The sequence below is a fragment of the Antennarius striatus genome, chromosome 9 (genome assembly GCF_040054535.1).
Source record: "Antennarius striatus isolate MH-2024 chromosome 9, ASM4005453v1, whole genome shotgun sequence".
Lineage (NCBI taxonomy): Eukaryota > Metazoa > Chordata > Actinopteri > Lophiiformes > Antennariidae > Antennarius > Antennarius striatus.
In genome coordinates, this window is record NC_090784.1 from 21805977 (window position 1) to 21831320 (window position 25344).

Sequence of the window (25344 nt, forward strand, 5' to 3'; positions counted from 1 at the left end):
CGTCGCTGATTTCCCCTAAAATGTGATTGGTCTCGATCATAACGAAACTGCACACCAAGCAAACCCTTCAACACCCACACACTCACACAAACACACACACACTCCTACTGTAAAAGCTTTCCTCTGAAAACACTGAAGAGTTTTTCGGAAACTGAGCACCGTCCCCGGGGCCCGTTCAACCGTAAACAAGAAGCAGCTCATTGGCACGTCGCTCTTTAGCGGGGGAGGAAGGTCATTGGTCAGGATGGGTGACTCAGATGTGGGTGTCGACATTATCGTTGGCATCTTAAATGTTCAGTATTATCATGTTAGCATTGATGAGGTGATTACATACTCATGTTTCTTCATGGTAAAGATGACGCATCATCGGGTCATGGTCGATCAATATGCTATTGATGGATTTAACCTCCATTAGCTCACTAAAGTTAGCATTGTTTAACACTCATACAATTCTATATAAATGTTTTTATTTCCTTTTGGTGGTACATTAATAATTTGTATGTTCCATTCTCACATCTAGACCATAGATAACATAACAAGTGAAACACACAAGGCAAATAATGAAGTCAGAAAATGATGGTTCCCTCTTCTTGAGAGTCAGACGGAGTGGAATCAATTTTGTTCTTTGAACGTGACGCTCATATGTAAGAAGAAATACACCTAGTCCTCAACTAACGAACATTCGGAGACATGAACAAACATGAGCAGCCATATCCGACTACAGTCCTGCAATTCCACTTCCTGCCACAACTCCTGTGGGGGCAGCACCGCTGTTTTCAAGCAGCTTCAACGTGATGTAAATTTGAATATTATTTATCTGCGTTTTTTTTAAAACAACGTATAATGATAACGACTTAACTGGAACAGACCTGTACCTGTATTTTATTTTATTAAGCGTTGTTTTCATGTTGTCAGGTCTTCGCTATGTAGGAAGTAAATGATGTGGAACCATGATTTCAAGTTAAGTTTCTACCCGGACGTATTAACCACCGAACTCTGAATATTTTGTTATTTGATGTTAACTATCGGACTTAACAGGGAAACTTAATGGAAATAAGACAGAATAATCAAACATAAAGGGACGTGTCTGACTTTATATTACAAGTTACATTACGGTACTTCAGTATTTTATTTGTTGTGTGTTGTTTTAATGCCCTGTAATTGTTTCTGGTCAGTCTTAGGGAATAGTACTTTAGTATTTACTGACATTTAAATGAACTCAAAGGGAAATTATAGATTTAAATTGATTAAATGACCACTTACAAATCATTCAACTTACAAACAACCATTTATGTTCTTATGTTGAGGACTACTGTCATTCGATAAATACTTTGACGTCGCCTCATCAGAAGGGAAATCAAACCTTCAAAAAGAAGCTACTGAGAAGTCCGTCTGTCTGCAGAAGAAACCTTTTGTGATCTCCTCCATCCTTATTGTTGAGTCTTTGTCAACACACAAACAAATGTGTTTTATCTCAATGACCGGAAAACTGATTTTCACTGAAAGCCTGAGTCATGGACAGTTTTAGGCTTTGGCGAGGATCCAGATGTGTTGTTTGGATGATGCAAGCGTACAGTGATGATCTGGAAGTCTATCTTCCAGATCATGGATTCCAAGTAAAAGTTCTGCATTTAAAGGCTTTCTTATGTTGTTATCAGCAACATTTTCCTGTTCTTTCCTGTTAGAGGAGGGCGGAGTCACATCCTCAGGTAAACTCTGAAAGCTTTCAAGGACTCCCCAGCTTTTTGTGTGATTTGGTTCCATTCCAGAGACAACTTTGAACAATTTGTTATTCCGAGGAAATATCCTCTCAACAAGTGGAATCAGACTAGACGGGAAATATTTGCACTTCCAGACGAGTTTAAGGCGTTGGAGTGAAACCACCTGTCACACAAACACGCTTTAAAAGACGATGAAGAACAAACCTGTCAAAAGATTCCTGTGCATAATTATCAAATTAGAGGAAGAGCATCACCGGAATAACAAAGTGTTATCTTGACACGACGCGCCTCAGGCAGGTGTGTGTTGATGGAGGAAACCAACACACATCCTAGAAAGTGTTGACAACATCTTTGTTTGTCCTCTCAGAGCAAAGTTGTACGCTTGAACTACGGCGATTGTTGGGTTTGTGACATCACAGCGGCTGGTCGGAGCCAGACGGAGCTTATTAATAACAGAGTGTGTGTGTGTGTGTGTGTGTGTGTGTGTGTGTTTGTGTGTGTGTGTGTGTGTGTGTGTGTGTGTGTGAGAGAGAGAGAGAGAATGACATCAAAGTGTTCACATCCTCCTGTCATTCACTACTTCTTCAGTACCTGACTATTAGAGGCCACCAGGCCAAATAACAGTGTTTGTGTGTGTGTGTGTGTGTGTGTGTGTGTGTGTGTGTGTGTGTGTGTGTGTGTGTGTGTGTGTGTGTGTGCAGCGTTTGTATGTGTGGACGCTACAGAAAATAAATCCCAATACAAGGGATAAAGATATAGCGAGGACAACCTGAGCACACAGGTGATGGTGGGCGGAGCTGGGTGGAGGCGGGGCAACCTGTTTGTGAAGGCGTGTCCCACATTTATTATAACTTTATTAATGTGATGATTTCAAGAGCCAATCAGAGCACATGTCCCAGCTTGAATAAAGGGACCCTCACCTGTTGTCGGGTAGAAATGATGATATTGTGTGTTTGTGAGCATGAGTGTGTCTGAGGAGGAGGAGGCGACGGGTGGTTAAGAGGTTTGGAAAGAGATGGAAAGAGAAAGTGAGGAGGAGGAAGAGGAGGAAGAAAAGGGAGGACAAAGACAGGGAGGAGGGGGAGGGAGAGGAGAATGTGTTGGGAGAGAAAGAGGGAGGGGGGTGAACTTTAAATCATCACGAACTTCAAACACACTCGTTAAAAATTGGATTCATCCCTCCATCTTCTGAAAAGAGAGAACTGCAATGTGTGTGTGTGTGTGTGTGTGTGTGTGTGGTGTGTGTCATGCTGAGAAATGGAGACCTTTACAGACTGTTTACTGGTTTGACTGGAGGTGAAACCAGTAAATGGTTTGTGTAGAAATCCGAAGAACAAATCAAACACAGGTTATATTTGTTTCGTCGCAGCTCCTAAAAGTTATGAATGAAAACTTTGTTTTTTTAAACGTTTTTTTTCTCCAACCAAATTTCATTCATAAACACAAATGCTAGCATGTCAGTCAGCGCTTCAGCTAATGTTAGCATGTATCCCGCTAGTAAAGGCTAGCATGTCTCTGCTGCCCCCTACAGGTTGGAGGTAAATGCTAAAACCGGGTTTGTTAAGACAGGAAAGAGTCGAGTACAGGATGAGTAATAGATTACCAGCCCTACTTGGCATCACTGAAGTGTGTGTCAGACGGTGTTTAGTTTACCGAAACACTCCAGACGATTGAGAAAAATCAAATCCGACGAATACAAACACACCTCGAATTTAAATACATGTGATGTTTGTTCAGCCTAATGAGGAGCAGGGAGGACGAGTGAAAGGGAAGAAGCCCCAGCAGGAAGCCGGCTGGTGTTTACTCCTGGAACCGGACTGCCAGTAAACTGTTGCCCCCGACAACAACAAGTCGTCGCTCCCATTATGTGTGTTACCGCTCGACTTGATGTGGAGGAAAACAACCGCAGAAGGACGGGGGCGACGTCTTCCTCCTGAGGGACGAGACACTTCAGAGCAGAGGAGAGTCTATATAGATTAATTTATTGACATAAAAAGAAATACAGTGAAAGTTTCACAAAAATAAAAATATGACTCATAAATATAGTGAAAATTTCCCCAAGAATGAAAATTTCACTAAAAATGTGTCCCACAAGTACAGTGAAACTTTACCCCAAAAAATAAACTTTTAACACAAAAATCTGGTGAAAATTTAACCCAAAATATGGTGAAAATTCACCCCAAATAAAATACAAAATTAACCCGAAAATACGAAAAATAAATTTGTCACACCACAAAAAAATTTACACAAAAATAAAATTTGAATTTAATTCAAAAATACAGTCATAATAAATAAAAAAATCATCCCAAAAATATGGTTAAAATATAAAACAAAATTATTGATTCTTGTTTTGCAACAGTTCCTCAAATATCTTCAAGAAAAAGGTTATCACTAAATAGTAAAAATTATAAAATAATTATAATTATTAGAATAATAATAATGCATAATGAAAAGTAATTTAACCTTTTCAAGTTCCAATATTGAATATTACTCCAATGAATGACTGAAATAAAACTGAAAAAACATAAATTAGACTTTTACTTCTCTACTTTTTTTCTACTTTTAGGATTTTAGGGAGCTCCTTAGTGTTTGGGTGGAAAATAAACAATGTTGTTAAATTCCCTCTGGTGACAGTTGTTCAACATAAAAACACGTCCCTGATGGAAACAGATGAGAAGCACGACTTTGTTCAAATAAAAACACAAATCTTTTACATTTTTCTGTCTGGTCTCGTTTATCCTCCCTCCTGTTTTCCATCCTCAGGTTTGTTCCCTCCTCCTCTCTCGCCGTCCAGCGTCTGAACATCACGTGGAAGACGTTTAACTCCACACAACCGCCCGCTTGCAACACGCCGGTGTCTTCACTCCTCACCCGTCTCCCCCTCAGTCCCCTCCCCCCTCCCCCCCGTCCCGTCTGTCCTGTGGTGACGGCAAACACTCATGACTTCCTCTTCATCACTAATCATTCTCATCTGTTGATGTTCTTGATCTCTGCTGTCTGATACACAACAGAAGAGTGTGTGTATGTGTGTGTTTATTTATGCGTGTGTGCGTGACGAGTTCTTGGAACCAGTAGGACTAAGATGTCCAGTAAATTTTGAGCTCTTTTATCAGAACCTCCAGCAGCTCAGAGGGACTCTAAAAACATCTCGTGTGGGTCGATATTAGATTCTTCTGGAGATTCTTTCCAGTTCTAGTGATCTGATATTTTATTAAATCATTTATTTTTATTAAATCCTGAAAACAGAGACCGAGGTTTGGTGGAGGTTGAGTCCGGTTCCACTGATCCGATATTAAATCCTGACAACGCCGTCAGAAAACCCGCCCAAACCGGGATCCAGTTTGGTTCCTTTCCTCAGCTGAACGGTGCTGGAGGCAGCCTTTATTTTACAAACTGGTTTTCAAACTGGTTTCATCGCCGTTTGTCAGATGTGCCTGGAGGATCCAGATTAGAGTGTGGAAAACCGTTGGGAATGCTGACGTCCCTCTGACTCATCCCGTCAGGACGCATCTCCCTCTCCTCCTCGCCGTGTTGCAGACGGCGGCTCGGGAAATCCCATAAAAGAGTGTGTGTCAGTGGGATGACGGCGTTCGGATGTGTCTTCGCCACGTCCAGATTGTGCTGTGTGTGTGTGTGTGTGAATACACACACAAGACACACACACACACACTGTACCCCACGCCGAGCCCGGGGTCTTGACTCAACACCATAAACCAGCCGTCCCATCATGATGACATGACGTGTGACATCACTCACACAACATACACACTGTAAATGAGTAGCAGACCAGCAGTGTGTGTGTGTGTGTGTGTGAGGAGACAGGAACACACCTGCGGGGGGGTTGGGTTGGGGGGGGGGTTTGGAGTGATGTCTGTAATTATGTACATGCATTAAATCACACACTGCTGGGTTAAATCCACAAAGCCAGGCCCGCTCGCTCCTGCACACATGGAGCGACAGATCAGCCCCGAGGCTCGTCTGACAGGACAGTTTAGTGGTCTCATTAGCAGCCTGTGGAATGCCAGCAGATAATTAACCGGGAGAGATGAAGAGAGAGAGGGAAGGTGAGTGTCAGCAGTAAAAGACGGGAGAGAGAGAAAACGATGGGACACCAGAGGAAGCAACAGATTTGATCTCGTCTGGATTCACAACCTGAAAGCAAACGCTTTCACCGACCGGCAGAACTCCAGACCGAGTCTGTCCTCAGGGAGCGGATGATAATTTGAAAGTAAAGAAAGAAACATAAACGAAGAAAGCATTCAGTGAATGGATCCTGGTGTTAATAAAGCTTTGAGATTCCAAAATCTGACGATAATGAGGAGCATTAAACCGCTCCTACGGCGGCTAGCAAGGGTCAGATTTCAACCAGTGCATTTTTTTTTGCACACATTAAAATTACCCCCCAAAAATATCAAATTAATTAGACAACTGAATTCAGAGACGTGAATATTTTTTTAAATTTTTTTTATCATAAATAAATGGATGACCTTTTTTTAAACATGGGTTGGAATCAATAACCTTGATTTAGACGTTCAGTTGGACTTTTAAATAAAGTTTTATTTCCAGACTTGTTGAATGAAAATTAAACCAAATCCAGTTCAAATTCATTTTCAAACTTTTATTTGAAGTTGTTTGGATTAGAATGAACAGATGTCAAAAAAAAAAAAGAGGACAAACTTCAGCGGAGAGCGAGAAGATCCGTCTCCGTTCCAATCGAGGATCGTCTTAAAGTTCTGTTTGGTTCTTTTGGTCTGAAGTTTGAGGATGAAAACGTAATGTGAACCAACTGTGGCCCGGAGCGCCTGCAGACTTATTGCTAATCGTGCCTGCTGTCTCATTATCTGAGCCCGGTCCTTAAAACCAAACAAAACCAGATGCTCGTTCGAGTCCGGCGGCGGCAGACGAGGGGACTCGAACCCAACCTGACAGTCGGACGGAGAAAACTGTCGAAACGTCGTTTCACCAGAACGTTTTGCGTCTCGGGTTCCGATCCGTCACACCTTTCGCCGAAGGTGACGCGAGTTCAAACCAGCGCAGTTAGCTGGGACACTTTTTTAGTTTTAGTTTCATGCTGACACAGAAACCAAATTTCCCCAGAAAGACGTTCCTGGATGAACAAACATGAGTTCTGTTTTAAAGCTCAATCAGAACAACCGGCTCGGGAAGCGGGCCAGCAGAGACGCGTAGCTCAGGAAGCGGGCCAGCAGAGACGCGTAGCTGCTTGTTCAGTTGCGGTTTTAAAAAAAAAAAAAAAAAATCAAATTGAGATCATTCTGTCAACAGTGTGGCACCGGTTCAAACCAGAACCTGAGAGTGTTTTTCAGTCGCCGCCCGTCGTCTTCTCGGTCCGGAGGAAACAGGATGTTAAGGAAAAGAAACTGAAGAGAAAGGAAATCCTGTGTGGAGAGGAAACAAAAAGAAGGAACGCTGCTGAAGATGGCAGACGAAGTCAGACGTGTCCGTAGGACCGACTGAGGCGACTTCAGCAGGATGTACGATGGGATCAGGAGGGGGAATATGTTCACCTCCTCTTCTCCCATAATGTTTGTTTGTTCGGAGGAGGAAGTGGAGGAGATTGGACCTCCTCTTCTCCTAAAGGTCTCTAAATCATCTCGTCCCGTGAAGACGTTTCGTGAGACCAAGAGGAGGGATGGAAATATCAGACGATAAAGGTTTGTTAACAAAAAAAAAACCTTCGCATCCTTTGTTCGTCTTTGTCGATTCTGCCCTGGAAGGGTTCCCCCTGTGGGCTATACCGTTTCCGGAAGTCACACGTCAGGCTGGCGGGCAGCCGGTCGTCACGGCGAGGCGAGGTGCGTCCGGGGGGCGTGGCTTCAGTCGGTGGGGGCGGGGATGACGCAGATGTGCAGGAAGTTGTCCGGATGGCTGAGGTGTTCACTGAGCCACTGCATAGGCGTCTCCAGCAGAGGCTCGATCCCGTGGATCACCACCTGGTGACGCTTCGGCTCGCCTGGAGGGAAAAGAAGGGACAGCGGGTTAGCCGCCGGAGCAGGGGCTGATGGGAAGGGAGGAGGTGAGGCTGGGAGAGGCGTAGAAAAAAGAAAAAAAGTTCAGAAAAGGAAAGACGGAAGAATAAAATCAGTGAAAGTGGAAGGAAGGTGCAAAACGAGGTGCTAAAACGTCCGGGTTGGTGGAGAGGAAGAGGAAGAGAGACGCTGACATGAGGTGAGAGCGACCACATCAGTCGCCACGGTGACACCGCCGGCGTGCGGAAGGGCAGAGAAAGTTCCAGGGGAGAGAACTTCAGTTAGAGAGAAGAGAAGAGCGGCGGTTGCTTGTTTTTGGGCGCAACATTGACGGGATTTTAATTTTTAACTTTCACTCTGACGATGTGCAGTTTCATGTCAGCTTCTCTGATGGTGATGGACTTCCTGTAGAAGGCCACGCCCTACGCCGACAGGGCGCCGCTATAGTTTGTGAGGAGCAGCAGCTTTGTTGACCTTCCGGGGTCGATTTGTGGAGTTTTTAAGAGAATTTTTTAAAAAAGCTCGTGGAAACTTACATGGAGACTCAAAGATTTTGTGATTTCAACTTTGACAATATTTTTTTCTTCTTGTTGTGCTAGCGCAAGCAAAAATTACAAAACAGTACATTTAAGGAAATCAGCTGTGACTCAGACCCAGCAGGGGGGCTTGTGGTGGTTCTTTCATCATCTCACCGCCATCAGAATTTAATGAAGCATAAAGTAAAGCTCAAAAAGATCCATTGTTGTCTCCAGTTTTCTAAAATCAAGAGAAGTAATTTTAGAAGATGCAGAATCCAGCATGAAAAGTCAAATTCAGCCCCAGAGGAAAAAAAACAAGTTATTCAAGACCTCTTAAAACTATATTTGACTGTAAAATGTGGCTTTTAAAGAGATTAAAATAAGAGCTTTGAATGAAAGTGGGGTTTTTTTTTCCCAGGAATTTTTCCTACAGATATTTATAAACATATTTTGTCTCTGTATTTTATAAATAAAATGTAAGGTCAGATTTTTTAAATAATAACATTATATAATACCATTAAATATTTTATGTTAACATTGACATGGGAATTAAAAATGAGTTTTGGGGACTTCAACATCCTGGGGATTTTCCGTTCATGAGCTTTTAGAATAATTTGATTATGAGAAATAAATAATAAAATTTATTTTTTAGTGAAAAAAATCTTTTGACTCAAATCAGATTGACCGACACATTTTTCTTTGACTTTAAAATTCCATAAATACATAGAAATAGGAATTTAATGTCACTTGAGGTATGAAGAGCTGTTTGTTGAATTAATTTAATTTGATCTGAGAGATAACAATTTATTAATAATGATATTTAACTGAAAAATGTATTTCTTTTTAAATCGAAGTTTAAAAAAATACTTCCTTAAATTAAAGTTCATTTTATCTCCAGGCTGATTATGTTTTTCATGATGGACGATCTGTGTGTGAGAAAGAGACACACAAACACGGGCCTTAATCTGTCGATCGCTGTGGACCCCGCCCACACACACATACACACACACACACACAGACACACACACACACAGGTCGTCTCATTTGCCCACATGACATTTTAGCTCCACGTAATATCAGGAGGACGGTTGACAGCGAGGGTAAACGGCGGTCTGCAGGCGGCTACGCCCTCCACCTGCTGACTGGTAACCAGTAAAACACTGATGTCAGGAAACGAAGCGCTGAGCACAGCGTTTCATCTGAGGCCGGAGGTGAACCAGGAGGCCTGATGAGTTTTTTGGACTTAATTTAAGCCTGAAAAATTAGAAAAAAACTCAATGCTGCAAAATAGAAGCTAAACTTATTTTGAAAAATGCTACCAATATCTAAATTTTTTTTTACAAATCTGCAAAATCAACTCGACTGAAAGCAACCTAAATTTTTAAAAAAATACTCTTAATTTTTGTGAATAAAATATAAATATATTACTGTATATATATATATATATATACATACAATATGAATGCATTTGTGTGTAAAAATAATTTGCAACTTTAAACATTTCAACTAGGAAAAAATGCCAAAACCGAAACTAACTTGCCTCAATCTGCATTCCATTTATTACTTTGTTTTTGGCATATCATATTTTTTATATATTATGTTCTTACTTATATTTATATGAATCTTAAACACTAGTTTCATTGTTTTATCGTCCCCCGGTTGGTTTTATTTATCTCATCAAGTAACAAGTCGGTTGGAGCTGTGTGGTTTTTCGTATTTCATCATCATCATCCTTTTGAACTCCTGCAATAAACACATTATTAATGGCTGCCAGTGATCGGAAAGGCTGAGACGGCTTCAGCAGAAGACGCAATCGACAGACGCGGTCGACAGACGCGGTCGACAGACGTGGTCCACAGACGCGGTCCACAGATGTTCCTGTTGTTACTCATGGATGAGACGGAACGGAAGACAGGGGACGGACCTCCAAACACTGACATCACGGAAACTATTGAACGTCTATTAGTTCTGCGGTTTGCTGGCTAAATTAAGTTTTATCAGCTGTTAGCAACAGATCAGTGACCCTCCTGCTGCTACGACCTGCTGCTAACCAGATCCAGATCCAGATCTAGCTTCTGGTTCCTGAGGACTCTTCTCCAATTCCTCCAGTCCTGGAATATTCCTGCTTCCCCCGCTGCAGCTGCTTCCTTTAGATCCAATTTTCATTGTTGCGCTAATCCAGAGGCAGAAGGTCCAGTTCGGGTCATGGCTCCACAGAACAGCATCCCAGACCTTCTGGGTCTGGTTCTTCTGGGTCAGCGGTGGTGAAGGACCATGACCTGATGGAGATCCAGACCTGAACAGAAACACCTCTGGGCCTCTGGAGCTACAATACGTCTTTGAATGCTGGCTCAGTGTGGGAACTGCGTCTGATCGGTTACTATGACAACAAAGTAAAAACAGACTTGTTTTGAATGTGGAAAACAAATTTAGGGTTCCTGTGTGATCGGGTTCTTTCTAAGAGCTGATAAACTTCACTTTAAATCAGTCACAATCAGGGATGTAGAATTTTTTCCCCAGCTATAAGTGAAAAATAATATAGAATATATAGAATAAAATGTATATTTAATTTAGTGTTTACGTCACATCTATCTGAACTAAATGATAAACTTGACCAGATGTTTCCAGAGAATATCAGGGGAGGGGCTCCAGGAGAACGTCTCCGTCAGCAGAACCACCAGAACCAGAGACACGGGAACCCTCAGGAGATCATTCTGCCTGATCAAAAACGTCTGCGCTGTCAGGACCCCGACTTCACCACCAGCAAACCCAAATCCAAATTTGTGGTATTCTGTCAGATTGTGAAGTTTTGCTTTTCATATGTTTTATGTCGTGTGGATAAAGATGATTAACGCTCAAAACGTTGTTAACACCAAGACGAACAGTCGATGACACGACACGCTCCTGGATCCTAACCCACACCCTCAACTTTACGACGTCTTTCCATATTTTTCCTGACTTTGCAGCACAAACAAACAAAATTTTACGACATTCAAATGTTTTAAACAGGGAAAGTTTTCAGCGGCAACAGGCTGATGGTGACATCACACACGGAGCCAGTCATTTGTGGGAATCTTCAAAACCACATTTAAATTATCAATAACTTTACAGCAGCCACCGTTTTGAGTAAAGGGCTAATTTGTCGACTGATACACACACACACACACGGCCTGTGGTTGAGTGGTACTCGCTTGCCGGCCAAGACGACATGTCTTGTCAGTCGAGCGGAGCCAACCACTATTTAGGACGACCACAACGCTGAGCTCTCAAACCCATGACTGACTGACTGCTGGGCCAAAACCAGAACCGGATCACTGACTGCTGGCGACGCCCCCGCTCCTCGCATAGTGAAAGGAAAAACGGTTTTTATTTAACTAGCTTTAGATATATTTCAACGACATTTAAAATACATCAAAAGTAAATATGTAATTTCCTGGAGCCTGAGGTGATAAAATGAAAATGACTCGTTTCATAATCTATAATAATATTCAAAGACGTAAAAGGAGAACAACATTTTCAGAGACGTTGAGACAAGTAAATATTTGAATTTTGATCTCCATGCAGAACAAATAATCAGCCGTTAAAATTCACACTTGATCAACCAGTCGATTCGTAGACTCATTATTCCTGCATAATGCTGCAGGAATAACTTCTTTAGAAGTGTTTCTTGCTGCAGTTGTTAGCGACACACACACACACACACACAAACACACACACACCTGCTGGAGTGTGTTTTTTACACGCAGTGCCTAAAACTGAAAGCTGACATGATGATAAAATAAAACAGAGAAAAGAAGAAAAGAAAAGAGAACCCACTACCAGGAATAAAGCGAGGCCTGTAAACCGTAAACCAATCGCATTAATGCCGCTGACCCCCCACACGTGTGTCACCATGACATCATCACACATTAAAACACGCAGCAAAACTTTTCAAAGTGCGCAAGAAAGTCCACCCCCCCGCGACTGGATTCGCAGCCGGTTTCATTAGCGTCGGGTCGTGACTCATGAATTCCCGTTTGGCTCGCGTCCCACACGCCTGCGCTGACGAACCCCAACCCGTATCTGCTGTATCAAAACGCCCCCCCCGCCCCCCAAACCCCCCTCCAGCCTCTGAAGCGAGCCGACCCGTTTGATCAGCGCAAGCTGTATTGGCTCCTGTTGCGGCCTGTACGGGGAAACCAGCCAATGGCAAAGGGGGGGGGGGGGCTGCACCACAGATGTGACTGAGATTAGGAGGAAGGGGTGGGGGGGGTTACAGTCAGGGGTTACGATGGGGATCAATCTGAGGCGTTTCATTATCGATAAATGCTTCCTTAATGAGAAGCGTGTGGCGTCCTCCTCCCCAGACCCCCCCCCACACACACACACACACCTGGCTGAGGAGGTGACATCAGAGATGACCGCCGCGCTACTTCCTGTTTATCCCCCGCGGCGGCAACAACCTCACAGCGACGCAGACCTTCCTTTCGGGAATCCCCTCTTTTGTCCTCGTGATTCAAGCCCCCCCCCCACACGTTTCCAGGGGTCACCAGCGATCCTCTCGTCAGACAAAACACCGCCATCACTGTTTGATGTTTGAAGATCACAGGCGGCGGCGGAGCACCCCAGATTTTCTTTTTTTTTCTTATATGTTAGGGTCCCGACAGAGCAGAAAAAAAAAGTCCTCTGAACTCCTGAACAATACCACCAACCCCCCCCCCCCCACACACACACACACACACACACACACACACCCCCAACCTCAAAAACACCACACACCGCCATAATCTCCTGCTATCACTCCACCCATCTCGCAGCCGAGGAAGAGGAGGAAACCAAACAAACGAGCCGAGACAAAAGGGGCCACTTTCACCTTGATCAGCCAGGCAGCCTGGCGGACTCCTCGGCGAGGGAGGGGCGCTGGGATGGAGAGATTTAACGTCAAAGACATGAAAGATGTCGACGACGACACCTGAGAGAGCGACAGACGATCAAAGAGGAGGGGGGAGGAGGGGGAGGGCCTCTCAGGAAGGAGCAGGTGAGGAGGAAGAGGACGGGGTGGTGACGGAGACGTCCTCCGACTGTCCGCCGCGCCTCAAACTTTACCTCCATTCTGTTTAAGGTTTGAATCAATGCTTCCTTTGTCTTGATGACATCATCAAACATCAAACTAAAAGTTTGACAGAACGACTTCTATTTTGTTACTCAAACTCACTGGAATGAGGGGATCAGGATCCACGTCTGGGTCCAATCCATCCCTGTGGTGGAGCGTCATGAGCTGTCCATGTCTGGGTACAGCCGCTCTCATTGGACCATTATTATCACATGATCTATCTGAATCTAAGTCCTCAAGTTTACAAAATGTTACCAAAATTCCACAAACAAACAAGCAATCAATGACCCCCCCCCCTCCACCTCCACCACCACTGTCAATAACCTGATGTTATTGGGTAATAATCTGGTGATCATTTCGGTCGTCTTGTGACTCTTAAAAACAGTTTGTCTGAAAGTGAGGGTGAGCTGGGATGGAAAAAAAGAGAGTGAATGTGAGTCAGACAGTGTGTGTGTGTGTGTGTGTGTGTGGGGGGGGGTGTTAATGGTTATGTCTCCACCGTGCAGGTGAGTCTCCTGCGGGTCCTGTGTCCCAATGCACCATTGTCTCCTTATCTACTTCCTCTCTCCTCTGCAGACGGTGTCTGTTTAGACTGCAGCTACCCCCCCCCCCATCCCTTTCTTTCTTCATCACCTTCACAGCTGTGGCTCACAGGTCTGTCCTCACGTTCGTTTGGTCCCTTAAGCCGACGCTCTCCGTCTACCTGTCTAGTTCCCTCTTCATCTCTTCCTCTTTCTCCCTTTATTCACTCGTTTGGCTGCCTGTCGTTTCCCTTACCCCCCCCCCCCAGTGGGTGTTTTATCTGAAAGAGAGCATCTCTGACCCGCCTCCCACTGCTGATTCAAAAAAAGAAAGGAGAGGAGAAGTGCTCCTTCTCCTCTGGAAGATGACGGGGACGATATTCCATGAAGACGAAACCAAAAAAAAAAAAAAATAATTCACACTGCTTTCTCACTCCGCTTCATCAGACACACTGTGTGTGTGTGTGTGTTTGTGTGTGTATGTGTCTGTGTGTGTGTGTGTGTACATACCATCAATGGGTAAAGCGTCGGGGCACATCTCCTTGAGCAGGTCGCCGAGTGTGTGCACGCTGCCTTCAGGCGAAACGGGACGAAACAGCTTCTGGATGAACGGCCTGGAGCTGGTCGGCTGTGATCAATAAGAGAACGACACACGCACACACACACACACACACACACACACACACACAGACACAGACACACACACACACGAATGTTTTTACTGCAGGTTCCTGCGTGGACATCTTTATACACGTTAACAAAAAAACACGTTTAGAGTTCAATCGACCAACAACAACAACCTCATCCCAGTTTGTTCCCACCTGACCCGTCTTTACGTTTCCTGTCCTGATGCTTTGGTTCAGGGGAGATCACAAACACAAAAAGAACCTTTTGGGGTCTGTGCATGATTACCCAGCGATTAAACGCTGCCCTAATGTCATTCACCACAGGCCCGGTGCAGGAGGAGGTTAAATCATTGCAGCTGCGTCCGGTAGTGAAGTCAAACGGTGAGTCGTCGCAGCCAAAGCCCTCCTGGCCACCGGTCATTTATTATTAATATTAAAACCGTCCTGCAGAACAACAGGACACACCTGTGGGGCGACCGGCTGTTGGGGCGCCACGACTGTCAGGATCCACGATAACAATGAATAATGGCAAACACGATCGATACAGAAATCGATACGAGGCACCGATCAGCGGTTTCATCATTGTAAATAGATTTGTTCAACTTGTTGAAAGGTTAATGATGTTTTTCAAAGTCAGGTTTTCTAATCATGGAATTTATTGCCATGACGACTGATCCAGTTATGAAACAGAGGATGGCGAATCAGAGGAAGTCGCGGCAGCTTATGATGCAACACAGTTTACGTACGTCAGACAGCACCCGGGAGCGAACACGATGTCGCTCCGAGTGAAGCATCTTGGGATTGGTGAAGAAGAGAAAAGAAAACACTGATCAATGTCCGAAGCGCTGGAAAAGTCTGCTGAAGATCAACTGCTACGAAAAGCTGGAAGCCGATGATTTAAAGACTTTAACTTGAAATCCTAGAGTTTCAAGTAAAACCAAACACTTGAATGAAAAACGCTCCAAGTGAGAGTTAAATTTGATTTAATGCTGCAAACATCAGTGAGACGTCAATCCGAGGAATTCCTGGGAACGCAGATCAGAATCAGTCTGGAAGCCATCGGCTGCGAGTTAGGCACAAACACTGATTAATATGTGGCGTAAAGACGACTCTGACCCCCCCCACCCCCGCGTTAACGCGATCCTTCTTCAAATGGTGTCACAGCGTCGCCACTACTTTGACCTGTTTGGTATTAGTCGCCTAATCCGGTTGTGAACTACAGCAGGAAGTGAAGTTTATCCGTCCGCTGACCACAACACAAATCACCCGGGGGGTGGGCGCGGGGGGGAGGACGAGAGTGGCCGCTTGAACAGCCTGAGACGTAAACGTCTCACCCGCGATGGGACGGCTAAACAAAGTGACGTACGCCCCAAACATCCTCATGACTGTTCGGCAGTAATTTGCTGCTCCGCCGCCGCAGCATTCCACGAGCGAGAAATGTGGGAAAGACGATGGGAAATTACCGCCAGCCTCCAGATCCTGTAAATGAGGTCCAGAGGTGGAAGTGGACCGAAAATGACTCGTCTTCACTTCAGGCTGGATCTTGTTTACAAGCAGCCATAAACTTTTTTTTTATTATTTCACTTCACAACATTTTTTTGGGGGGTTTTTTTGGTCTCATATTTTTGTGTAGTTGATGTTCAGGTCAGCTTTTTTTGTTGTTTGATCTGATTTGATTTATGGTGATTTCACTGAAAGTCAACGCGTGTTTTCCATGTGTGACACGGAATCCTTTCAGGTTTTCCGACTCGGGGGTGAGGGGGGGCTCACATGACCGTAAATGTAATCACACATCAAACGGCTGGATTGAAACTCTTGACGGCTAATGTCTCGCTTTACCCGATGATGGACGCCTCTTCTGGGCGAAGGGGGCGCGGCGCAGGACGACACCCAACTCCGAGGTGTCAAACGGACACACAATAGCACCCGATGGCGGAGCGGTGAAAAGGAAGCCGGCGCGGACGGGGATCGGTAACTACACACCGCGGAGCCGGGGCGTGAAGCGGGCGAGAGGAAGGTGGCGCTGGAGGCGCTCGGGTTACGCAGAAACACTGAGTCACCGACAGGAAGCGCGGCGCTTCGTGAGGGATCACACGGCAGGGAGAGTGCGCTAAGTGACAGCTACTTCATTGCATTTTTAAACAGCCCATCATGAATAATTGAGCGGGTCGCCGTACAAAAGAAGCAGCTATTGATCCCCCGGGGGAGAGAAGCGTGATATTAGTTGGACGGCGACACTTTCTTTTCAGGTGGTGTGACACCTAGACTCGGGAGTGAAAAGAGCCGCGGAACTGAAGACGACACCTAATTGAAAGGAGGGGGGGGGGGACTCAATCTGTCTAATTGATGGTAAAACAATGGACAGGTGGGGGACAGCGCCGTCAATCATTATGAGTTTCCGTGTATGGAGGGAGGGGTTGGGGGGGTTAGAAAGCGTTTCCACTGAACTCTGAGACCGTCCATTCTTAAATTAAAATTCCAGCCTGGTCTTCTGGAGTCCTGCGTTTCTCACAGGTTGAAATGAAACACCTGTGCAGGTGAAACTCCATCGAGAGATGCTGAATTGAATTCTAAATTATTCATCGCTCGAATGTTCCGCCCCGCGTCGACGCCTCCGCCTCCAGACATCATCATCATCATCATTGATGAGCTCCTCCGGTCGTTTTTTACTCGTTAATTTATCCACAGACACGCTTTTATTTTTATCTGGAAGATCAGGGAGCGTCTGCCATCTTGCCGTAACACCCGACGGCCGTTTCAGCGTTGCATCACGTTCAACATCCCGTTCACAGGTAGAGACAGAAACTTCTCCCCCCCCAAATGACCCCCATGACCAGACCCCATGTGGAATTAACCCCAAGACGTAAGCGTCCCTACGTGACAACATGAGGGTGCAGAGTGGGGGTAAATGATGCGGAGAGAAACCCTTGAACGCCTCCGATCCTGTCAGAGCCCCCAGCTGATCGGCCGATCCCAGCATTCCCCTGAATGTGTCGTCATCGCCTCCCCCTCGTCTCCGTCAGACGGCACCAGAGGCAAGAAACAAACATTCTTCCTTCGAAGAAGTACAGGGAGGGTGGGGGGGGGGCGACTGGAGGTGGGCCCACTGCTTTTACGTGGAATTGTGGAGGTGGGAGGGGGGGGGTTGTGAGTAAACACTGACTCACGGAAGAGCCAGGAAAGGTGTACCTGTGCAGCAACAATGTCAGCAACCGTCACAGGCAGGATAGTCATTTTCACTTTCCCCCCCCTCAGGCTCTCTGAATCACTCGGCGGCATCGCCGCCGGAGAGGAGGCGAGCAAACAGCCGGAGGAAGGGGTGCAGCGGGGCGGCGTGCACGAACACGCACGGTAACACACACACACATTAGATGAAGCTTTAAGACACAAGAGAGAGACACACACACACACACACACACGCACACTCACACACACAAACGTGTCGTCCATGAGGTGTCTTCGTCTCCATGAGGAGGCCAGACGGAAATGAGCCCTCTGTTATTTGGACTGAGCGTTGTCATTAATTCTGTCTGCATCAAACACAGCACATGCTATTTACACTAAAGACCACAATCTGGCTTTGAAGGACCGAGTGTGTGTGTGTGTGTGTGTGTGTGTGTGTGTGTGTGTGTGTGTGTGTGTGTGTGTGTGTGTGTGTGTGTGTGTGTGTGTGTGTGTGTGTGTGTGTGTGTGTGTGTTGCGTGAGAGGGGGGATCTTCCCTCTGTGAGAAGCAGAAATCGTCACGGTGACTCCGGAGAGACAAACAGCTTTGTTCTCTGGAGGACTGTGTGTGTGTGTGTGTGTGTGTGTGTGTGCATTTCTGCAGCATTGCGGATCGTCACACTCGATCTTATTGTGGTTTGTCGTGTCGTGTTTGGTTTTTTCGCTGAACGCTGCGACGACAGAAGCATCGCGGGTTTTTTTTTTTTTTTGGAAAGCTTTTGACACCAAACTGCTGATTTAGCCTCAAACGCTAAACGCTACGATACCATAAAACAATGACGATGTCAGTCAACAATGAGTCTGCAACATTTCTCAGGAAATAACAACACGGTGACCCCGCAGACTGTCGGACTGGAACGGCTCTGACGTCACATCCTGTTGTTCGGCGTCTTCATCAAAGCGCGTCTGATTTACAGGATCAGCTGATTCAGAAGCAGAAACCTGACGACGCGGCGGCGGCTCGGCGGTCAGGTGACGCGGCGGGTTGTAAACGAATACACAGGTGAGGAAGAGCAGTTATTGTGCTTAAACATGAAGTCCATGCAGCTTCTTGTTTTTAGCTGCGGCGTGCAGCGACGTTATCGCCCATCTTCCCAACAATCCGAACTTCTCTGGATTGACGTTCCTCTCCGGGAGGATTTGGGAATCTTAGAGGCTTTCATGCTCCGCTTGTCATGAAAGCAGCTCGTAAACGAGGCTGGAAACTTTCAATTCGGTCGTGAAAAAGAGCCCAAACTGGAACGGTCTGGGTTTGGTCAAGCCGTCGGCGGCTCGCAGGCTTTTACGACTGCGACAAGTGCACATCTGAGAGGGCGGAGCCTCGACGAGACGGCGTGTTTCAGCCCGCCACTTTAAAGAGTCGCGTTTTTATGAGAGGACACAAGAATGCTTTTTGTCACAGTGTAAATTTGGTTATTTACACACCGAACATGTGAAAGTAAAAACAAAAAGGGATTTATGGGTGTTCTGAGAGCAGTCGGCTCTGACAATGATCGACAGCCCCACCCACGTTCAGCAAAATGTAAATGCAGCCACATGTGGAGCCGAGGAGAAGAAGGACTCATTAAACGCCTGACGTGCCCCGTAATAAATCACCAGAGGGAAAATACCAGCAGTCATAGAAGATATGATGACGGAAAAATATGCTGGGTGGTAAAAGTTATGTGACCGACGCCGCGTCTATTTTCTGCTCCGTCATTTACCAAACTTGTCTGGACGGATCGGAACGTCGCGATCCCTCCTCAGGGACCGGTGGGGGCCGGCGGTCCGTTTGCAGGGAGGCTAAAGGCACGCAAGTTCAGTGCAAAGCAGACTGTCAACATGTTTTTGTTGTAAAGACACAGAAGTTTTCCTAATTTGAATTCTCCTGACCGACGAGACGCTTCAGCGTCTTCAGGATCCGTCCCAGAGCTCAGGGTTCTGGAAGATCTTGTCCCAATCTGAGCACCGTCTCTGACTTTAACGTAAGCGCTGCATTAATGGTTTCCAGAAACCGGCTGCTTATTCATCCCTTTTCTTTTGAAAAGGTTGCAGCGGCTCGGTGGAAACACCCGACCTGAGGCCAATCGCCCGCCTCCGCCTCCCAATTGGAGGCTGATGCCTGAGGCTGGCACACAACCAGGAAGAGTCACACATATCGAATGTACAGAAACCAATGAATAACTTCCCAAAAGCACCCGGGCAGGACGGGACCAACACGCCTGGAGGGTCATGGCTGTCGAGCAGGGAAAAAGTTCCCCTGTGTTGCTTTTAGGTGGGCGTTGGGACAGGTACTAACACACCTTCCCTTACCTGGATCTGGGTTATGACTTATCAGAGTTCTTAAAAGGTGTTTACGTCATTTGTCACGATTCATTTCCAGTTTGTGTTTTTCTCGAGAATGATGGGAAATGAGAGGATTCCTTGAACTTCCTGTTGGACTTCTAACGTATAAATGCATCAGGAGATGGTCGGAACCTCCTCAGTCACACGTTTGATATTTAACGTGTCTGTCGCGTGTCAACGCCAGGAGTAGGCAGGAGTCCTTTGACCTTATGACCTTATGGCCAACAGAGGCTGTGACCTACAGTCATTTAGCGACATCTACTGGTCTGACAGGCAAACTGCAGCCCAACGGGGGAAAGGGTTTGTTAAAATGACCCCAGAAGTCAAAGTGACATCATCAGTCCGACAGAAAGACTCATTATTTAAATCAATAAACAGACCCGGAGCTCAGTTTCCAATCTAAAAATGACATTTTACCCACCTGTAAGGAGAGTTTGTGTGTGTGTGTGTGTGTGTGTGTGTGTGTGTGTGTGTGTGTGTGTGTGTGTGTGTGTGTGTGTGTGTGTGTGTGTGTGTGTGTGTGTGTGTGTGTGTGTGTGTGTGTGTGTGTGTGTGTGTGTGTGTGTGTGTGTGTGTGTGTGTGTGTGTGTGTGTGTGTGTGTGTGTGTGTGTGTGTGTGTGTGTGTGTGTGTGTGTGTGTGTGTGTGTTACCTGGTATATCCTGAAGGGGATGTACCTGAAGCCTCCATCCTCACTGTGATATTCCATGAGCTTCCTGTTCATGGCCCAGAACTGGTCGAATTTATCTGTGACAGCAAAACAAACACGGTCATTCATCTGTTCTAAAACCGTCCCTCATCTAACTGTTAAAAACTTCTTCTGTGACAGGAAGGAGACACCCCACCCCCCACCCCCAACAAACCATCTGATGAGGCCTTTTTCTCTCGCCTGGATCGAGCTAGCCCCTCTCTCCTCTCTGTTTCTGGTCGTTTTTGGGTGTGAAAGTTTAAACCTGGTTTCGTCTCTCGCTTTCAGGTTTGGGCGTTCTATTATCTGTTTCAGGGTGAACCACACCCCCAACGTTTGGTTGCAGTTCAAAGACTGGACTACGACTTTTTGACTCCCAGATCAACTTTCAATCTTTCTTTCTTGTTCATTTCCTGTGTGACTTTTTTTTTCTTTTCATTTTCAGGGGGAATGATGAGAGGCAGAGATAAGCAGGTGATGCTTTCTGGGTTCAGAGAAGCAGCCCATTTTTCACAGTTAAATGAAAACAGCCTGAAAAAAAAGCTCTGCCCATCATTTGCATTTATTCTTATTTGCAATTAATTTCCTCTCCTGTAAATTGTTATATAGTTTATTTTATTTATTGAGACAAATGGGCGGAAAACTACAAAACAGTAGAAGGACATAAAACCTTCTGTTGACAATGAAACGGTTTCTATGTGAGATTTTCTAGTTTTTAGAAGAAAACGGAACAACAAGTAATCAAAGATTGAATTTTTTTCTTTCCCTGATCAATGAATGGGCATCGCCTCCAACCCGAAGCAAATCAGTTCAAATCAGTTAAAAAAGATCACGTAAACATGAAGATGAAGCCAGAGGATCTGTTAGATATTCTTGTGCTTCCCCACCAAACATCGATTACAGCAGCAGAAACATTTCATTCGCTCCTGTCATTTGTCACCCCTCTGCTGAAATACCAGGACACTGATCCACCAACTAAAAGAGGAGCTAAAACCCTGCAGAGCCCTGATTGGTCGCCTCGCTGTCTCCGCTCTGATGTAACTTTAAATCAGCAGCATTTCGTCGCGCTAGCAGCTTACGGGTCATCAGCCACATCCTGCAGTCGACTAAACGCCGCGTTTCAGTTTTGGAACAGCTGCAGCTTCAAGACCAAGAAAAAGATGTGTCGAATCGCCGATGTCCAGGTGGCCAACAGGCGAGAAGAGTTTCCCCTCAAGCCTCAGAAACACAGCAGACAGATCTGCATGTCAACCACAGCCATGTCTGCTGCTGTGGAAACGCTGAACAGCTCCAGGGTACAGGTGCTTTTACGAGTCGTGTACCGTTGAAGCGCCATCAGCTTCGTTTATCACGTTGAGAAGAATCAACCCTGAAAGGAGCCACAGATGGTCTTTCATGAGGACGCCCTGAACAAGAGGTCAGGAAGGACGTTTAGGATGTAAGGCCTCTCTGACAGCAATGAGTGTGTCTTATAAACACATCATCAAATGTTTTCTTATCGTTTTGCATCCTTGACTAAAGTTTCCACATGCAAATCATAAATCAATCAAAAGGAGGATCAAACTGAATCTTTCTGCTGCAGACGGAGCCAGAGGGCAGCTGTGCGCCGGTGGCCAGAGTGTTTCATGTCTCCCTGTCTGATTGGCTCGACCTGAAGTGATCCCAGGAATCTCAGCGATACACGTTGGGTTTTGATTTTCACAGACGAGAACAGACTTCTGGAATCCGTCCCAGCTCCCCCCCCCCCCCCAGAGCCAGCTCCCACATCACAAGCTCCCCATGATTCACAACCGCGCTTCACCGACGCAAACCAGCGCAATCACAACCGGCAGTGAGGAGGAAATCAACCTGTCTGGACAGGTGGGCGGAAGCGGAAAGGAAAGCTGGTGGGAGGGAAAACGTCCTGGGACGGAGGCTTCAAAAGAAGAGATTTGTACATTTGTGAGTGTGGTTCTGTATGTGTGTGTGTGTGTGTGTGTGTGTGTCTCACCATTCTGAAGGCCCATCCACAGCTGTTTGTGGTCTTTCTTCTGCATGTCGTTCACCACTTGGCTCTTGTGTTTGAGGGCGTCAGCCTCCTTGATGCTGGACATGAAGTGGGCCTCGATCACAGAGTTGGACAGGCAGTGCAGCAGGTCCCGATCCGGAAAGTTCTGACACAAACAAACACTTTATTTAAACAGTTTAAACCATGAGGAGGCAGAGCAAACACAGGATGAGGCAGACAGTGATTCAGCATTGTGAGCCCCCTCCACCTACCCACCCATCCATGACACTTTTGTAAATTCTATACAGGAATGAGAACAGGCTGCATCTAACCGACCAGTGACCGACTCTGACCTTAAAGTGCACAGTGATGCTCCAGGGTAAGACGGAGCTGGAGGCGTGGAGGTCAAACAGAACTCCGACTGGATAGTGCCTGGTAACAGAGGAGCAAACAGGAAGGGATGAAAAAAAAAAGAAGACAAGGAATGTTATGTTAAATGTCGTCTCTAACCACTACAGATTGTCATTAAATATCTGTGTCTAAAAAACCCAAAGCTGAAACATTCACAATGAAGCTGTTATTTGAAGTAAACAGCAAACAAAACTAGTAAGAATAATTTTGTCAATATTTTTAAATGTGTTTGAGTGAGTGACCGTCTATCTGTCTCTGTGGTGATGCTGACACCTTGTGGAAGAACTTTGTGTCTGCAGTCTGGTAAGAGCGTTCTCTGCTGGCGTCCATGAATGGACGTCCAGTGATGCTTTCAGGCTCAGCGGTGAGGTTAAACTCAGCTCTGTGTTTCTGACTATGTGCTTCATTTATTGGGGAATGTGGATTTTTACTTGATGCAATACAACAAGGTACAGAAACAGTTCGGGTAAGAAGGAAGTGTATTTTTTTCCAAGCTGATGCATAAGTATGTTACTTGATCTTCTACACTGTAATTTGGTGCAGATGTTATATTTAGGACAGGATGAAGAAATCTGAACACGAGCTAAAAGGATGAATAAAAATACAACGCCACGAAGCACCAATGAGAACCAGCGACATTGATTCATGTAAGGAGCGTTTTCTCACCATTTCAGTGCCGTCCCCTCAAACTCGAACCACACCTCCTCCACATCCTCAGCTTTCATCACTTTCAGGAAGTGTTTCTTCACCTTGTCGGTAACCAGAGTCAGATAGCTCACCCTCGGTAGCATCAGCTGGGAGAAACGAGTGGGACACATTACTGGTTATTACACAGTCCTGTGTAAGAGCCTCCAGCTGGTCTGAACAAATGGTGAAATGTAGAAATGCTCTTTTGAAGTCAAACGGTGGTCACAACAAATATTGACTTGATTTAAATTTTTTATCTGTTTATTCACTTTCCATCTCGTAAATCGAAGATAGAAATATGGAACTAATTTTTTTTTAACCTTTGAACACACTCTAACTGTACAGCATTTATTCGCACCTGCTTGAAACTTTTGCAAGTTTTTATTTAATAATAATGATGATTGTGATTATTCTTTTATCCACTGTACTTCAGAGCTGCAAGCACATTAACCTGTTGTCGTCATTAAGATCAATCTTCTTGTCACAAGCTGACTCAGCTCCACAGCAGGTCATCTGCACAACCTCACCATGTTTGCTCTGGCCTAAGATTTATCAATCGCCTTTTTTGGACATAAGGATGTGTTGAAATCCTGTATCTGCCCTACAAACAATAAACACCTCCCCAATATCACCTCATTTACAATATAGACTGGAAGTATTGATGATAGAACAAGTAGCTGTTTGATTCAAGGCAATTATCTCAGGGGTTTTGGATCTATAATTGTGAGGTTACTATCAGCAGTAATCTGAAGACCTGAGTAACATGCTTTGTACCTCGCTTGGATATCTGATCTCACTAGTATCAACAGCTAACAAACAGATAATGGCATAAATGAGTGAACTGTTAATATATTCATCACTTACATAGTAGGGCTCAGCTTCCCTCTCAGTCGCTTCATCCTGGTTCAGGGTGAAGCAGGTCGGAATCCGGCCGAACCAAACATCTCTCAACACATCCTTGTCATCTGCCATGCTGCTGTTTCTCCCAGTGGCACATAAAGGATAAATTTCCCAGACAAAGACCCTGAGGTCCAGGGGTAAACAACTTCGTGCTGTCAACAACAACAACCTAGAAGATAAGCAAGCATCTATTAAACTTTCTGCAAAATAATCCCAGAAACAAAAAGATCCAGGAAGCACACACACACACACGCAGTTACCACGTGTTTAACGACACCAAATAGGTGTTAACATTTTTTGGGGTGGTTATTACTAGGTTGTAGCACGTTAGAAGGCAGTAACCCACCTATGAGACTCTCAAACTCCAACCATGATAAACTACGCAGAAGCAGAAACTGTCGTTAGCTTTAAGGCTAGCTAAGCTAACTTACTGTAGCTAGAGAAAACAAAACGACGGATAGCGAGCAGAAAAGAAATATGCCCAGCTTCTTATATGTTTATATTGTTGTACACAAACTAAAATATGTCGTGTCATAAGAAGAGAACGAGAAGCTTACTTTTTGTCAATGTTGGCCAGATTGGAATGAGGGAGGAAGGGCCGTGACTGTCGGTGTTATCATTCCACTGCTGTTACCGGAAAAGTGTGGAAAACCTCGTTG

General features: G+C 45.3%; 1 protein-coding gene across 1 annotated transcript; it reads right to left on the reverse strand.

Moving 5' to 3' along the window:
* Positions 1–6209: 6209 nt before the first annotated feature.
* atg5 (ATG5 autophagy related 5 homolog (S. cerevisiae)) lies at positions 6210–25340 on the reverse strand. Its single transcript, XM_068323060.1, has 8 exons — positions 25243–25340; positions 24650–24854; positions 23765–23892; positions 23041–23119; positions 22691–22853; positions 20665–20759; positions 14350–14467; positions 6210–7692 (listed from the first exon to the last, which is right to left on the reverse strand). Exons 2-8 carry the CDS (start codon positions 24755–24757, stop codon positions 7556–7558), a joined length of 828 nt encoding a protein of 275 aa, XP_068179161.1. The 5' UTR covers positions 24758–24854; positions 25243–25340; the 3' UTR covers positions 6210–7555.
* Between the last annotated feature and the right edge of the window lie 4 nt (positions 25341–25344).